At 39.1% G+C, this 18,579-nt stretch overlaps 1 protein-coding gene across 1 annotated transcript in view; it reads right to left on the bottom strand.

Annotated features, from left to right (window-relative positions):
- abcb11b (ATP-binding cassette, sub-family B (MDR/TAP), member 11b) overlaps positions 1-18,579 on the bottom strand; it is a 52,771-nt gene that overhangs the window by 21,985 nt on the left and 12,207 nt on the right. The window contains exons 10-21 of the mRNA XM_061715739.1: positions 18,333-18,507; positions 15,668-15,781; positions 15,445-15,555; positions 14,085-14,210; positions 13,476-13,679; positions 11,479-11,649; positions 10,591-10,792; positions 10,418-10,490; positions 7,394-7,526; positions 6,427-6,588; positions 6,171-6,275; positions 4,798-4,959 (exon numbers count right to left, since the gene is read on the bottom strand). Coding sequence (XP_061571723.1) covers positions 4,798-4,959; positions 6,171-6,275; positions 6,427-6,588; positions 7,394-7,526; positions 10,418-10,490; positions 10,591-10,792; positions 11,479-11,649; positions 13,476-13,679; positions 14,085-14,210; positions 15,445-15,555; positions 15,668-15,781; positions 18,333-18,507 — 1,738 coding nt within the window. The remainder of the gene's footprint in view (positions 1-4,797; positions 4,960-6,170; positions 6,276-6,426; positions 6,589-7,393; positions 7,527-10,417; positions 10,491-10,590; positions 10,793-11,478; positions 11,650-13,475; positions 13,680-14,084; positions 14,211-15,444; positions 15,556-15,667; positions 15,782-18,332; positions 18,508-18,579) is intronic.

The following is an 18,579-nucleotide window of genomic DNA, read 5'->3' as shown; positions in this document are numbered from 1 at the left end:
GGATTCACCGGTCCCCGGTTGGTGTCTCAGCCCCATTAGGTAGTGCGGGAGTCGACGCCCCTACCAAGGTCTACCAAGGTCTACCAAAGTCTATTTACATGATTCAGATTGGTGATCATTAGCCAGAAATAGGCCAGATAAAGAGCTGCTTCACTCATCCTGACACATCATACGTAGACAGTTATGTCGTCTATAGCGGTGGTTCCCGTCTGGTCCAGCCTCAGGACCACCATCACCCTATAATGACAAGCTGTAACCTAAATCATGGAAACCTTTTAGGTACTCAAAGTTGAATTATTTAAAATAGGGTAATTTAAACTTCAGATTATAAGGACTAGCATTGCGTTTATGTACAAACATGAAATAAGGGTGCTTTCAGACCTGTGGCCCGTTGGTTTTGTTTCGATTCAGGGGCTAAATCGATACAGTTGTTTCGTTTTTCGTTAATGGCGTTTGTGTTCACAAGGCAACCGTCTGTAGCGGTTCAAAGCTGTTAACAAATGCCATGCGCGAACCAACTCTTCTCTCATTGGTCAGAAATGAACGTGGAAGGAGTTTCCTCTTCCGTACCCCTGGGAAAAACAAAGGTTGAACCACAGTTATGAATGAGTTGTGTCGATTCTGTTCTCACTGCAAACGAACCGCTCCAGGTCTGGAATGGAAGCGAGCCGAGACCACCTCTCCTAGGAGATCTCGACTCGCTTGTTTTGTCCTGCATCCGAGCGCGATTGCTGTGTTCACATTAGGGGTGGGACGATACGGGTAACTCACGATTCAATACTGTGGCGATATGCGGCCCACGATAATGATAATATCACGATACACGATATATTCAATATATTGTAAGAAATTTCATCAACGATATATCACGATATATGTGACTGAAAAAGAAAAAATACCCATAAAAAGGAAAATGTCTGTAGTCATGCCATTCAATGCCAAAACTTCATACAACGTACAAAGAAAGTGCATTTGTATATTTCCTCACTGCATCCTAGGCTTGTAAATGTAAACACTGTACAGCTGGACAAATTACAGTGCATGGACATTAATAACATGTTTTATATAAACCAGGACAGTGCACTGCTTTGTTTCTAATACTGAAAAGTCAGTGTAAAGGCAGACGTTTTTGAATTTATTTTGAAACCTGTGCTTTTATTTTGAAATGACGAGAAACAGGAAGTAGCGTCTTATCTCCATAAGTTACACACAGAGCACCTGTACTGTCAACCGTGTAAATCCATTATGTGTGTTGTAATAAAATATCGATATTTGCCGTCAGTTTATCGATTATTTATTGCGACAGAGAGCGCAACAATATATTGCAATATCGATTTTTTCCCCCACCACTAGTTCACATATACCAAATGAACTGATCTTTAGGGGTAAACGCTCCCCGTTTCGGAACAACTGCTCCAAACGGGCCAGGTGTGAAAGCACCCTAAGTCTTTCCAAAAGGACTCGAAAATGTGTCTTCCTCAGTCAAAGCTCCCTGACGGAAAATGGGTCTGCATCCCGTTTGGGTTCCAGCAGTTGAGAACCATTGGTCTAAAGCATGTCAAAACTGCCCAGATCACATTAAACTTGAGGAGAGATGTGCAACAGATTTATCTATCTCTATCACGCTGGTCATATGACCAACGTTCTGATGACATATTCTGTTCGTCACGTCCTACCTTGGTTCCAAAGAGTCACAATACATATTAAAATTGAGCTTATGAAAGACACACGACTTTGTAGAAATGCTTTTAAGACACAACAAAAAGCAGGTTTCAAATGCTGTAGGATATTAATTGATCACTGAACTAACATAAGTTACATACATGTTTTTTTTTTATCATGTTTTTTTTTTATATTAGGGTTTTTTTGTAGGTTTTTTATTTGTTTTCCTCTGTTTCTCAGGTTTTATTTTATTAATCTTGTTCCCTGGCTCAGTCGTGTCAGTTTGTTCACACGTCTGTCTCACCAGCCCTGTCTTTATATTGTCTCGTCTTTCATTTTACTCTGTGCTGGTATGTGTGTTTTCTCCCCAGCTCTGTTTCTTCTTTGTCTAAGATTTTTATTTCGTACCTTCTGCCCTCCTGTGTTCCTGTTGCAGAGGCTTTTAGAGTTATTTTAAAATGTCTTGTGTTTGTAGTGTAATTGTGGAGTTTCTGTTTTTGTATTCGTGCCTGTGAAGCCTTTTTGTTAAATAGAAGGACTTTGGTTTGAAACTATTGCTTCCCGTTTGGGTCCTCACCTCACTACACAACTCGTGACTTTTTCTAACATGTAATGGTTTTGTCACATTTAGTGTACATCTCCTGACAATCTGTTGGCTCTTGAGTCTTTTCATTTGTCAAAAATACTGTTTAAAAATCATGAGACAACGACAGGCATTTGTGGTCAAATACGAAAGAACCTGTTTGAGCCAAGGCAGGACGTTTTGATGGATAGGATATCTTGTTAGAACACGTACATCTGGATATACCTTAGTGTAAATTGCATTTTTGGTGGCCTTCTACAGAAAAAGAGTGTCTCTGCTGCACCGAGACACGTGACACACGTGACGTACTGTATGCAGAGTTAATGTTTGTAAAACCAGCTACAGTAATAACTGACGATTTCTGCCACCACACCCTGATATGTTGAAGTATCTGTAAGTCACTGAACCCCACATGGCCTCTGATGCATTCACTGAAGAAGTATAATTGTTTGCACGATAGAAAAAAACTGTAAAAAATCAGTGTAAAAGGGAGGAAGTCTGTGAGGATCTCTGTGAAAAAAGAGAGTATGAATGTTTGGATGAGAAAAAGTTACTTGTTCTATAAAAGGACTTTAAGTGATAAAAATCGGAAAAAATCAGGGATAAAAATTTATTAAAAAAAGAAAATGACTTTATAAAGCCCCTTTTTTTGTATATCAATCTTTTGATCTGCCAAAATAATGTAATGAATTTAAAGAAAACACCTCAAGTTGAGGGCTATTCTCAGCATTTTTTAGGTGGGATTAAAAGAGAGATTAATTAATTACACGTCTTAATTAATTAATCACTCAAATTTTTTAATGGCTTAACAGCACTAAATTGAATATGCTCATAACATTATGATAAAGAGGAATGTCATTCACTTCATCCAAGAAACTGAGACACGGAACTAATTGTGTCTTCAATTTCTCCAAAACGAAAAGCAGATAACTATTCGTGTTTTGTTTTGGTTTAAGAGATGGATATCAAAAAATTGAGGACTCGGTTTTGATGTCCAACTCCAAAATGAAAAATGGCATTAGGTCTAAAGTCAATAACCCTTAGTTCAGAACCAACATGACTGTTATTCACGTCAACAAAGTAAAAACCCCAATCATTTTCTGTTTATAACCCTTCTGACTTACTGCATCAGACATAGTGCTGTTTGCTTTTTATCAGTGGATGTGTTGCTACAGTGTTCGTGTGCTAAGAGTTCAACTTCAGAGTTACTTGATATGCATCATTATCCCATTTTTCCCCGCTAGACAGATGTCATCATACTGATGTTGTCGCAAATACCTTTAATATTTTATATTTCGCTCATGTAATATCTGTATTCAAATGGGTTAGGTTCTCAGAATAAGACTTTTAGTCACTGAATTTAACATATAACTAAGGCATAACTAGGTTTTACAGCTCCACACTAACTCTCAGTACTTCTCCCATCAGGTGGCGACTCACACTGGGTATGGGCAGGCTGTTCTTTGTTTCTAAACTGTTCATTAAATCTCCTGCTAAGCAGCTACGGTTGCTTTGCAGAGAAGCCACCTGTACACCCAAACTGTAATCAAATAAGCCACATACTAGGTTACACTCATTACTCATACTTCAAAAGAGAGCAATACGATACATTCATAAGGCTGGATATGGAGATCAAACTAACTCACTATTCTTACAGTCTAAAGTACTAAAACTCATGGATCTAGTGGCATTTCAATCTGCACAAGTAATGTTTAAAGCAAAAAAATCATTCGCTACTGGATAACATGCAGAAATTATTCATTAGGAAGGAAGGGGAAACCTAAACTTCAAATCTTTATTCATGCGTACAACAAAAAATACGTTTTTGTGTATCAGTTTGTGGAATGGTTTGAATTTGGAGTTAAAAAAATTTACAAACATAAAACAATTTAAGAAGAAATATAAAGAAATGGTTTATTTGAGGTATAAAAGTGAAGACTGTGTTTAAAGATCACCAGCTGTGTGTTCTGCTATTTTGTCATGTTGTCTTTGTATATTTATATAATTAGATATACGTATTATATTTATATCCTAGTTATATTATATCATAGTTATATTATATTTATGATAGAGCTTACATCTTGTATTAAACAGGTTATTTTTGTAAACAAATTATGTATATTTATGCAAATTTGTGTATAGTATAAAAAATAAATACAGACATATAATTTATCTTCCCACTCATTTTCGAACATGTAACTGAAATATGTGTTTTGATGTTGTTTTTTTTCTTTATGTGGTGAAATGCCCACCTGTATTTGTTTTCTTGTCTTTTTTCTTGTTTTTTTTTTTACATGTTCGAAATAAACTAAACTAAACCAAACATATTTTGGTTCAGGTGCATAAAGATTGTATTCAAATATATTTAAATAAGAAAATATAAAAAAAATGTAAATAGTAACATCAAAATATTCATTAAAAGTAGATTTCCAGATATGAAGATCAGAGGAGTTGACAGCTGAATTGGAAACTTATCAGTTTTGCAGATAAAAAGCTGTTATTTTACAGCTGAATGACTGAATTTGAAAGGTTCTTCCCAGGCTCTAACTCACCCCCTGGACTTGTGAGGCATCCGTAGCCAGACGTGTGGTCAGAGCTCCGGGGCTGTTCCTGTGATCGTCGAACCAGCCGATCTCTTGGCCTAGCATGGCATGAAAGCCGATCCGCCGCAACCTGCGGGTCAGCAGCTCTCCAGACTTTGAGAAGGCATAGCCCTGGAAACACATGCATACAGAAAATACTATTACCACGTCCAAAAGAGCTTCTGTATGTCGACCTATGGAGTGAAATTGTGGAACAGCCTGAGCATGGAGCTAAAACAAAGTCAAAACGTATCACAATTTAAAAAAAGATACAAAGAAACAACTATTCAAAATACAGATGCGAAAAAACATGTAGATATGTACATTTATTAATATATGTAGATATATAGACGCATATTATGGATATAGATATGTTATATGTAGGTATGTGTATGGATATATTGAGTTGTATTATAAGTACAGTATTTATATATCTATATCTCTATTAATATATATTGATTTATAGTTATATGTAGATATGTTGATATATAGATTTATAGTAATTTTTATGTATATAATTGGAGATAAATATATGAACCAATGTATATATAGCATATCTAATCTTATATAGTTATTCAAGTATATTGTTATACCATTGCTGTCTCTCCTCTATTATATTGTAGTATTATAGTAAAGTAATGATAATGTAATACTATGCATTATAATTACTTCTATTATTACATACATACATAGTAGCACAACTAAATGCTGGGCAATTTGTTTTCTTTTCTTTTGTTTGCCTTGATTAGTTTGATTTTGACTATATTTATATACAGTATACATATAATTGAGTATTATATCACTGTATAGAACAGTTATTAAAGTAGGGATAGGTATTTTATAAGTAAGCTTATTGAAACTCGTCTTATTATATGTAAGAATGTATGTAAGATTCAGGAGTAGGACTCCATAAGTGTTTACTTCAATCCTCATATATATATATATATATATATATATATATATATATATATATATATATATATATACATATATATATGTACTCTTTTTTTATCATGCATGTTCGAAATAAAATCTTCAAATCAAATCAAAATACCCTTCCAATGTAAACATAATGCAATATCTGATAAAATAGTCCCTTGTCATCATCAGAAAGCCACAACTCACGACTCAACTGTAAGTAGTAATCTCCCTACCAGCAGGAGGTGGGGAAATGACTGGCTGCATTCCCGTCTCTGTTTTTCTCAGCTCAATAAAGGCTTTCATTTACCAAAATAACAGAGATCTCTAGTGACTTTCCTTCAACCTTGATCACAAGCACAGAGCAGAAAGCAGCACAGGAGCGATACAGTAGTCAGTCGTTTCATAACAGGCAGCGACTTTACCTGCAGCATCTGGGTGAAGAACGAGATCACGCCGACCATGAGAAAGAAGACGCAGATACCATCAATCTCCTTCCTTTGAACTGCAGGATCTATTATTGAGAAAGTCTACACACAGACAGGTGGAAAAGAAAAAGTGGTTGCAGATGGATCATCATACAGGTACCTGCACATTTGTAAAGGATACTCCTTTAAACTCTATTTACAGGGTTTATTTACTTGAAAGACAGCGAAACACAATTAACTTTTTGAACCTCACCGCCAGGATTTGACTGAACAGCAGTGAGTAAACGGGGTTGACCCCCCCATTGATCGCAGCCCCGAAGGAACCAAACAGCATGTAGGGCCACTCGGGTGAGTTGTACTTCAGGATCCTGGCCACGGGAGCAGGTTCTACGAGCTCCTGCCCCTCCTCCTCTTTCTGAGCAGGCACAAGAGTACACATGAGCACGCGCAAATGGAGGTGGATCCATCAATGTTGGGTATTAGGGCTGTTCGATTTTGCCCAAAAATAAAATCTCGGTTTTTTTTCTCTCAAAATCCGATTTTCGATTACGATTATTTTGTGAATTGACAAAAGGCAAAGAAATGATTTCAAATATGCTGTTTTTTTATTGAACATTTGCCCCATTGGGCTTTAAGTGCAAACTTTGCTCTTATTAAACCAAAAATGAATGAATAAAGTGCAAAACTCTGTAAAATAAGTTGAAAAAAGTTTTAAAAAATATAATAAAATATAAAGTTTTATCTCTGGAAAAAAAAAAATCAGCAAATCAGCACTTGCAAACATACAGTAAGTTATATTTCCAATTAAATAAAACAAGACATTTTCTAATTAAACTAAACTGGGTCTTTGCATGCTAAATAATAATGCAACCCATGAAGGAGGTAGAGGTGTGTAATGTCAGTCATTACATTTGCAAGTTTTTTGCAAGGAACACGAGCCGGTCTACCGCATCTGGCTTGAGGGATGCCCGGTGGCATGTTACAACGCCCCCTCCTACACTAAAGAGCCTCTCCAATGGGGCACTTGTCGCAGGTATTGAGAGGTATTTCCATCAATCATTAATATGGTATCAATCATTAATATGTGTGCAGACAAGGTAAAAAAAAAAAAAAAAGAAAAATCGATTTTACGAGTTTCACGTTTTAACATCGTTCTAATTACATAATCGCAATTACGATTTAAAATCGATTAATCGAACAGCCCTATTGGGTATGAATACATGCTCACGCACCTCATATTTATCTTCATGTGACACAGAGTAGGATCTGGGGCCCAAGTCTCCAGCAACAGGAACAGAGGATTCTGGGATCAGGTTGGACAGCTGGGATCGGGACCGCTGGCGGATTGACGCTCTGCACAAAACAATTAGTTTGTCGCTATGGTGAGGAAGTGCTGCTGCTGGTAGTCTCATTACTGACTAAATAAATACATTTTTATTAAGCCCCTTGAGATGAATCATCTTGTTTTCAAGGGAGTCCAACAAAAAACATACAACACAGTACAAAACAGTCACATACAACATACATAATACATAAGGCTCTCACACACAAACCCGCCCACACACCAGTCCCCAAGACCTACCACACCCCAAGAGCACAAGTAAATACTGCATATAACACAGTAATAACAACAAGAACAACAATTGTCATCATCATTATTATACAACATATGAAAAAATAGATACATTATGTATAAAATATAAATAAAAAAATAAAAAGAAAAGAAAATGACACAAATGAGAAGGCAATACCAATAGACCAGGGGTCGGCAACCCAAAATGTTGAAAGAGCCATATTGAACCAAAAACACAAAAAACAAATATGTCTGGAGCCGCAAAAAATGAAATGTCTTATATAAGCCTTAGAATGAAGGCAAACACATGCTGCATGTTTCTATATTAGTTATAACTGGGGGAAGTTTTTTTTTCATTATGCACTTCGAGAAAAAAGTTGAAATGTCGAGAAAAAAGTTGAAATGTCGAGAAAAAAGTTGAAATTTCGAGAAAAAAGTCAAAATATCGAGATTAATGTTGAACTACAATCTCGAGAAAAAAGTCAAAATGTTGAGAAAAAAGTCGAAATGTTAAGAAAAAAGTCGAAATGTTGGAAAAAAAGTCGAAATATCGAGAAAAAAGTCGAAATTTCGAGAAAAAAGTCAAAATATCGAGATTAATGTTGAACTACAATCTCGAGAAAAAAGTCGAAATGTTGAGAAAAAAGTCAAAATGTCGAGAAAAAAGTCGAAATATCGAGAAAAAAGGAAGAAAAAAAAGAGAAAAAAAGGAAAAAAGAAGAAAAAGGAAAAAAAGGAGATAAAAAGAAAAAAAAAGAAGAAAAAAAGAAAAAAGGAAAAAAAAGGTCAAACATTTTTGAAAAAGCTCCAGGAGCCACTAGGGCGGCGAAAAAGAGCTGCATGTGGCTCTAAAGCCGCGGGTTGCCGACCCCTGCCCTAGAGGCAATTACATGGTTTATTGAGATTTTAATGAATTGAGTTCTCTTATATTGATGGGAAGCTTGTTCCAATCTGATGGGGCTTTGAACTTAAAAGCATGTCTGCCAATTTCTTTAAATGTCAAAGGAACAAAAAAGAAGGGTTGCTGAGTGTTTCTGAGAGAATATGAGGATGTTTTAAATAAGATGGATAACTAAAGTGGATACATTTGAATATGAGTTGGAGCCAGTGGTATTGTCTTCTTGAGCTGAGGGGGAACCAGACTACTTGTGATGGTGGTGGTAGAGGTCCTTCAGCATCTTCGGCTGCTTCAGCATTTGTAAGTGATGATTGGGTCAGTTAAAAGCTCCAAATGTCAAAGAAAATGTAAGGAGGCAATGAAGCAAATCATGCTGCTAGTCCCTGTTATTACCCAAGTCTACAGTGGCAAAATAAATCCTGCAATTATCTTATTTAGAGGCAGTCATGGCTGAGTAAATGTATATATACCCAAGTAAGCAAGTGATGAAGGGTGGAAGTTGTTACGATTACGTGGGAGTAGGATCCAGATGCAGGAGAGATGCAGGGGGCAGGAGTTCAAAAAACAGTTATTTATTAGTGAAAACAAAAGCAAAAGCGCTGCTGAACAGGATACAAAAAAAAAAAACAGAGCTTAAAGGAGCATGAGGCTCCTTTTAAGAAATGTGACATATTAGCGCCACCCTTCGCCACGACGGCCGTCGGGGGTACTGCAGCCAACAGCAAAGCCGGCACGTCATTTGACGTCACATCCGCAGGACAGCGCGGGAAATTCGGCCCCACAATTGCAGCACATTTTGCAGCACACAGCCTGTTCAAGGCAACGGAGAGATAAACTAGAGGGCTCATTCTTTTTGGTTTGGAACACTTCATCTGACATTATTACTAGAAAACTTAAAACGTATACAAATTTGTTTCATAAATCCTACCTCAATCCTGCCTCATGCTCTTTTAAAACAAGAATCAAAAACTACAAAAACCTGGGCAGAAAACTCGGAGGAACAAACAGTACGGACCAGCAGGGAGCAAGAGAAAGACAAGACCAGATATACACAAGGGTTAACGAGACACAGGTGCAGACAATCAGGGCAGGATGGGAAACAGGAAAGTTAAACAAGAACTGAAACACAAAGACATGCGGCGCGTCCGAAATGCCATACTAAACAGTATATACTCAAAAAGTATACTTCAGTTCGGCACAGTTTTGAGTAAATATCAGTAGTATGCATTAATTCGGACGTACTATTCAGAGCACACATGTCACTTCCTGCTGTTGGGAGGGGGAGTTGTTACCATGGTAACAACTCCTGTCACAGCAGCAGTAGCAGCACCGCTCCGCTCTTTCCCCTTTATCCTGGCCGAAACAAAATTACATTATATAATATTATTATATATGAATATTATAATATTAATATTATAGAATATTATAATATTAATATTATAGAATAATATTATTATACTTAATATTATACTTATGACATATACGTATCTGCGCAGCACTTAGCAACCAAACAGCGCTGCATTGCATTGTGGGAAGTTTCTGCTTAGCTAGTGTCCATCAATCCATACTAATACATTTCTCCGAAATGAGCATGGATAGCGCATACTATTGTGTACGTACAAATTTTTCGGACGCACTAAAAAATCTCACACTCTGTTTTTGCTACTCATTAGGGTGGAAGTATGGCATTTCGGACGCAGCCATGGGCTTCAAAATAAAACAGGAAGTGACAAGCCGTGACAGGAAGTAACTGGGGATATGTTAGTGTAATACCTCAAACTGGCCCGGTAGCTGCCTGCTCTGGATAGGTTTAACCTCTCTGGCTCCTCTTCTTCACGATCAGCCACTAACACGAGAGAACAAGGGAATAGTAACAGTCACGTTCACTAGAACTAGAACCAAGGCAGAACCTTGCTGATGTTACGCAACGCGACGGTTAGACCAACTTTGCCGAGCCTTCTCATTCAGAGCCTTGTCCCCCTGGCTCTGCAGAGTGACGAGGGTGAAGTACACGCCCTTCCTGTCCAGCAGCTCGTTGTGCTTGCCCCGCTCCACGGCCCGGCCGTGCTCAAAGCCCACGATCACATCGGCGTTCTTTATGGTGGACAGCCGATGAGCGATGGAGATGGTGGTGCGGCCCATGCGTACCTATGAGGAAGTCCAAATCATGTCATGGGCATCCTTTCTCCTGGTAGATGATCAGTTTTGATACAATTATAATTCCAACTGCACTGAACAGAGGTGAATAAGGGTGCTTTCAGACCTGTGGCCCGTTCGTTTTGTTCCGATTCAGGGGCTAAATCGATACAGTTGTTTCGTTTTTCGTTTGTGGCGTTTGTGTTCACAAGGCAACCGTCTGTAGCTGTTAACAAATGCCATGCGCGAACCCAGCTGTTCTCTCATTGGTCTGAAATGAACGCGGAAGGAGTTTCCTCTTCCGTACCCCGGGAAAAACAACAACTATGGAGCATCGTACGCAAGTGTGGCAAGTGTGGTTTGTTTCTGTGTGTTTCTGTGTGCTGTGTCGATTATGTTCTCACTGCAAACGAACCGCTCCAGGTCTGGAATGGAAGCGAGCCGAGACCACCTCTCCTAGACGATCTCAGCTCGCTTGTTTAGTCCTGCATCCAAGCACGATTGCTGTGTTCAGATATACCAAACGAACCGATCTTTAGGGGGAAATGCTCCCTGTTTCGGAACAACTGCTCCAAACGGGACAGGTGTGAAAGCACCCTAAGACTTAAATCCAGCATAAGAAGACTTATTTGAATTGCCAGCAGGATATTCACTCATATAATCATCATATAAAACCCAAAGCTAATTCACTAACTTACTTTATCCAAAGCTTCCTGAACAATAGCCTCACTTTCGTTGTCAAGAGCAGATGTCGCCATGTCCAACAACAGGATGCGGGGGTTTCTGACCAGAGCGCGCGCGATGGCGATCCGCTGCTTCTGCCCTCCGCTCATCTGGCCCCCACCTTCCCCCACTAATGTGTCAAATTTCTGCAATTTAGAATAGAAGAGAACATCGTTTGTCTGTGATCACATCACATACAAGAAAAGTGCAGGTGAAGGAACAGGGATCCCTAGATTTACTTTGACTTTTATCATACTGACCTGCAAATATGTCATGCTTTTTATTCATTTAATCTGTTTTTTTCTTTTGTTTTTTTTTTTATAAACTTTGTTTATTGATTTTTAATACACAAATTGACAAGGATAAAGTGCAACATAAGAGCGAAATAACAAACAAACAAACAAAAAAAAAGGAAAAAAGAAAGAAAAAGAAAAAAATTGGCCATATTTCTTTTTTTTTTAAGATTTTGTTGGGCTCTAGTGGCCCTTTATTCAAGCTGCAGATATGAAAGGGGTAGAGAGAGAGAATGGGGATGACATGCAGCAAAGGTGCGCAGGCCGGGATTCAAACCTGCGACCGCTGCAGGAGGACTGTGTTGGTATATGAGCCGCTGCTTAACCCACTGCGCCACCGAGCGGCCCGGCTTGGCCATATTTCACATATTACAGTGACAATAACCTCACTTTTCAAGTCAAAATAGAAATAAATAAATAAATGACAAAAGGTAAATAAAAATAAAGTGTAATCTTATTCAGGTGTAACTGGGAAGGCGACTTTCTCTCCATAGGCAAAGAAAGGTCCCCACATTTCACTAAATTTTCTGGAAGAGCCTCTCAGAGTGTCCGATTTTTTCAAGCCTCAAATTGTTGAAATTCTCTTTTATTCACAGTGTATGTGATGGCGGTGTTGGTGATTTCCACCTCATTAGAATAAGACGTCTGGCCAATAATGTCACAAAAGCTATCAAATCTGCTTGAAGTTTAAGCAAAGGCAGTTGAGAGATGCCAAACAACGCAGTCAACTCAATAACTGCCAACAACCTGTAAATATCAAATCATGTTGTACCCTATTCAGCCTTAAAAGACTTTATAAAAATTACGTAATTTCTCGTTATGGTATGCAAAATTAAGTTTGCCAACTTCTGTACTGTTATATTTTGGGTTTTGCGCAATGCACTACTTTTTATTTTTGCTATGATGGTAAATTTAAGTTTATTTTTTGGGTTTTTGAGCTATGCGCTATTTTTTATTTTTGCTAGATGGGAAATTTGAGTTTATTTGGGCTTTTGAGCCATTTGCTATTTATTTTTGCTATGATGGGAAATTTAAGTTATTTTGGGGTTTTGAGCTCCGTGACGTTCTTTATTTTTTTTTATTTAACCTTTATTTAACCAGGCAAGCAATTTAAGAACAAATTTCTTATTTACAAGTGCAGCCTAGGGGGGTAAGGGGAGGGAGCTAAGATGGAAAAAAAACAAAGTTATATAAATACACAAAAATACATTAAAACACAATGCAAAAGATAAAACAATTAACCAAGTAAAACAGTTAGTATGCATGAAGGAGGACTAAAGGCGAGTGCAGGAGTGGGTTGTACTTAATAAAAGATGAAGTTTGAAGGTGGAGATGGAAGTGAGAACAGAAAGTTTAAGTTAAGTTTATTTTGCTATGATAGGATATTTGAGTTTACTGATAATTAATTTCAAAGTCTTGAGCTCTGCTCTTTTGTATTTGCTGTAACCATTGTAAGTTACCAGTAAAAGGGGTAGGTATATATAAGCCTTGCTTCTACCTACACCCTTTCGGTTACAAATGTACCGAAATAAACATTCATTCATTCATTCATTCATTCATTCATTCATTCATTCAACTGTCCCAGTTATCTCTGTCAAAGTATTAAAAATTGCAGTCCAATAGTTATACAGGGATGTATTTAATCTGTTAATATGAGTCTATTCCCCCCCACTCCCCACCTGTGGCAGGTCCATGATGAAGTTGTACGCATTTGCCTCCTTTGCCGCAGCGATGATGTCATCCATGGTTACGCCGGGGCGACCGTAGCGAATGTTCTCCCCGATGGTGGTGGCGAACAGCACCGGCTCCTGCTCCACGATGCCGATCAGAGAGCGCAGCCATTGGATGTTCAGCCCTCTGATGTCATGGCCGTCCAGGGTCACCTGAGACGGGGGCACAGAGAGCAGGTGCTTTTACCAAAATTGATGGATGATGCTATTAAAGCAATGTGACATTGTAATGTTTTTTTTTTACTTTGCAACAATGGTGGTTTCAAATGAAAAGGGGCAATCAGGATAAGAGAGTACAGTGGGTGAGGAGCGCTGTTATTCCTCTAAAAGTGAAAAATGAGGCTGTTAGGAACCATTGGCTGAATAATGAAACAGATTATCCTGTACCTCTGTAGGCCTCAGGGGATGGTTAATTTTAAAACAAGAGCTACAGTCTGAAGCTGAAAAGGGAAGAGGAGGCAGCAACAGTGTGTAATGGCACACGTTTGAAAGGGACTTCTAAAGAAAAAGCACCTTATATTCCATGAATGTGATTTCTTAGGGGATCTTTCCACGTACCATGCCCTCTTTAGGGTCGTAGAAACGCTGGAAGAGTTGAACAGCAGTGCTTTTCCCGGCTCCGCTCGGGCCAACGAACGCTGTGGTTTCTCCCGACTTCACTGGAACGCTCAGCTGGTCCAGGATCTGATCACAGAGAGGCCGTGACACCACGGTGAAGGGAAGTTTGGACGCAAATCTTTGACACCAGAAATCAGATTCTTCGGTGCTTGAAAGTTTGCGAAACCCGATGGCTTTCTGCTTAAAGACCTGAACTTCAACAGCCATCTAAAGTTTATCACTAAATCTGCCTATTACCACCTGGAAAACATTATTATTAATATAAAAACTTATTCATGCATTCATTTTCAGTAGGTTGGATTATTGCAATGGCATCTTTACAGGCCTTAACAAGAAATCAATCAGGCAGCTGCAGCTGATCCAGAACAATGCCGCCAGAGTCCTTACAAACACCAGGAAACTGGACCATATTCATGAAATCACTCCACTGGCTTCCAGTGAGTCAAAGGATAGAGTTTAAAATCTTACTGCTGGTCTACAAAGACCTTGGACCAAAATACATGGTTGATCTGTTAGTTCCTATGAAGCTCCCAGACCCCTGAGGTTCATCTGGATCTGGTTTGTTGTGGTTCCCAAGAACAAGAACCAAGCAAGGTGAGGCAGCGTTCAGTTATTCTGCTCCTCACCGGTGGAACAAACTTCCTGTAGACCTGAGGTCTGCTCCAACTGTAGATCCTTTAAATCAGGCCTAAAAACATTACTGTTTACTGAAGCGTACTCTCTAACTCTATTTTACCTCTTTTCTTATCCTTTTATTTCATTTTATTTGTTATTTACTGTTTAATTGTGTCTTGCCGCTTTTAATGTCGATGTAAAGCACTTTGAATTACCCTGTGTTGAATTGTGCTATAAAAATAAACTTGCCTTGCTTGCCTAAATACGACCTACAAATCTCCAGTTTTCCTCAGGTCCTTGCAAAAATACTTAAGGGTTTGCAAACTTTCCAGCTGTGTTTGAATAAAGTATCAATTCCGTGCTTTGTTTGTGGTTTTTTTGTTGCAGATTTCCAGTGCTTTACGTGTGTTTCCGTGTGTTCCTGCTTCCTGGATTGGCAGTGTCGTCATCCTCCCCACACCCCCCAAAAAAAAACAAAAAAAAAAACACTGGGTTTGTATGTGTATATTTATGTATGTGTACGCATATGTATGCGTATATATATGTATATATATTAAATATAGTAATAATGCACATATATATACATACCTTTGGTTTCTACCGTCATGGTATCAATCATTAATATGTGTGCAGACAAGGTAAAAAAAAAAAAAAAAAAAAGAATAAAGTAAAAATAGTCAAGTACTTTCACTTCAGGTCTGGACGGATAGTAGAAGGTCACGTTGTGGAACTCGATATCTCCTTTGACCCGGTCAAGCTTATATCCAGCCTCTGATAAACAATCAATCTCTGGCTCCTGGTGATAACATATTTCAAAAGTCAGACTTGTCAATAAGATTCTCACAGCTTCCTGTGAAACATTACATTCAAGGGGGGAGGGGAAACTCTGAAACATTAATTATTATTACTCTGTCAATAGTCTCGAATATTATGGTGGCGGCTCCACGGCCTGCTGCGAACGCCTCCAGACACGGAGAGGCCTGTCCCAGGTTCATGGCTGCTATCAGAACTCCAAAAAACACCTGAAAAGGAAATGAAGGAAAACCAAATTTTTGACAGGGGCATGTTTGTAAATAGAGAAAAAAATGAAAAATGAGCCAAGCCAATACAAAAAGAGTGAATATCTGTATACAGGCAGAAATCACGAGAAAAAGCTAAACAAAACTACAACATACGGTCAGTTTGTATTGTATAAAGTATTCCCAACTTTTTGGAGACGTGAATCATTAAATTGGTTTTGTTTTGTGTCATTTGGCATACCAATGGGATTATATTACACCACTATTATTAAAGGAGCATGAGGCTCCTTTTAAGAAATGAGACTCTCTAGCGCCACCCTTCGCCACGACGGCCGTCGGGGGTACTGCAGCCAACAGTGAAGCCGGCACGGGAGAACGGGGAGAACGCACATGCAGCGTCATTTGACGTCACATCCGCAGGACAGCGCGGGAAATTCCGGTCACAATTGCAGCACATTTTGCAGCACACAGCCTGTTCAAGGCAACAGAGAGATACGGTAGGGGACTCATTCTTTTTGGTTTGGAACGCTTCATCTGACATTATTACTAGAAAACTTAAAACGTATACGAAATATTTTCATAAATCCTGCCTCCATCCTGCCTCATGCTCCTTTAAAGAGTTCAAGCAATGTCCAAGTAGGAGCCAGTTTAAAAGTAGTGAAAATCTATGATTCAATTGAATTCAGTTTTGTTTATATAGCGTCTATTACAACACAAGTTGTCTCTAGGCGCTTTCCAGAGACCCAGAACATGACCCCCCGAGCAATTATTACATAAACAATGGCAGGTAAAAAACTCCCCTAGTGGGAGAAAAACCTTAAACCAAACAGTTGCAAGGAAAACTCCCCTTTAGGAGGAAGAAACCTGGACCAGGACCTGGATCATAAGGGGGGACCCTCCTGCTGAAGACCATCCGGGCAGGGCAATACAGTACAATACAGTAATGAAGAAGAGACAGGATGGGTGTTGGTGTGAGTAAGTAAATCTGTGAACTCTGCCCCAGTTTCAGTTCCTCAACCATAGTCCTTGATAGCGATGGAGCGTTATCAGTTTGCATCGGCAGAGTTCTGATCCAGTTCCACAGGTGTCCTGGAAAGGAAAGGGTAGTGGGGGACGAGCATCCAGGGGAGATTGAGATAGCCACCCTTCCAAGAAAACAAGGGGGAGCCCATTCAGATAGCAACATATCCAGTAATTTTCCTTCTGATTGGAAGTCTCTCTGGTACATCTCAAATGTCGACTCCAAACAGCCGAATTTGTGGTCCAAATTTGTCAATATGCCAGGTAACCGTCAGCTCCAAAAAGAAGAAATCTGTCATAAAAAATCCAATTATGTAGACATCTTCGAGCGACAGTATGGACAGACACACGACCCTCCACTTCCAGGAGGATTGAGGGCTCCCCTTTTCCCGTCTTCTCGGCAAGAAAATGTGGTCAATTGAGTTGGGAGACCAGCTGACCAGATCCATGGTTTGAGAACATGGAAGATATGCAGAGAGAGGCTCCAAAATAGATGGAAGACAGCACAAGATAGAGAGCAACAGCAGGGCGGACAGGGGAGGGGGCAGGCGAATAGAAGCTAAGACAAGCCTTTAATCGTTCCACAGTGGGGGGGAAACTATTGGCGCTTTTCCACTAGCACCTACCCAGCCCGACTCGCCTCAGTTTGGTTCTTTCCTACTAGGGGTCTAATGTGTCAAGTAGATACTTTTTCTGTAACTACTCTGCCAAGGTTCTAAGCGGCTGAGCATCTGACGTCATCACACTACAGGCCACCGATTGGTCGGGGAGTTGGAGTTGGCCGCTGCATCGTTGCATTGGTAAGGTGTCATACAGCAAGGTAATCCTATTGATCACTGCACACTGTCTTGATCATTGTGTTTCTAGTAAATGTACAATCAGACTTAGCTAACATATAGTATGTTTATATCTCTGCAGCTGTGCTGGCCACTGCTGCTTCGGGATTCCTCTAACTCACTAATTTATCATTTATTTTACTTCTGTTTTTATGGGGCTAGGTTTTTATCTCTGGATTTTAGTGGATGTGTTTTTTTTTTATGATATTCCTAATCCGTTGTATAGTTGGTTTTAAATCTGTTGATTCATGCAAGGGTGGCCTAGTGTTAACACATATTTGGTTTTTGATTGCATGTTATTTTTACACCGTTCTGAAAAGGCTACACATTTTGTATGTTTCCTTGATTTGATCAGCTCTATACTCTTTCTTTTATAGTTCTTTAAGTAAAGTTAGGAATATCTTGAAATAACTGGAGACTAAACACTGGTTAATCCTAATCAGGTGATGTCTCGATCTTAATGTTGTTAGCTAGCACATGTTGCCTCCCTGAAAGAGCAGGAGAACCACATCTTTACTCGTTTGTTGTGATGCTTACCTGAGCAGTCGGTGTTAAGGATGCCATGTGAAAGTCCCAGGGCAGTGTTGCCGGTTTTTCTTAATCTAGTTTAATTTAGCCAAGACCGTAAGCACTTACACGTATATATAGTCTATTAAATCAGGCTGCATTGGATATCATATTTGTCTTGAAAGTTATACCTGCAGTAGTGTTCCTGGAGTGTATTCCTGAGTGTCAACCACAAGGGTAGAGCCATACCAGAAGGCCAGAGCATAGCAAAGGAAGATGATCAACCACATATATCCAGTGAAAAAGCCCATGATCAGACCCTTCCTGATGCCCCATTGCTGGGCTGAGACCAAGTTCCTGTCATACCTTTGGAAAAGGATGAGGGTTAGTCTCAGAATAATCTCACTTCCATATGGCTTTCAGTTTGTGTGTCTGCAA

This window comes from Cololabis saira, chromosome 24 (genome assembly GCF_033807715.1).
Source record: "Cololabis saira isolate AMF1-May2022 chromosome 24, fColSai1.1, whole genome shotgun sequence".
NCBI lineage: Eukaryota > Metazoa > Chordata > Actinopteri > Beloniformes > Belonidae > Cololabis > Cololabis saira.
This window is presented reverse-complemented; position numbering and strand designations above follow the sequence as displayed.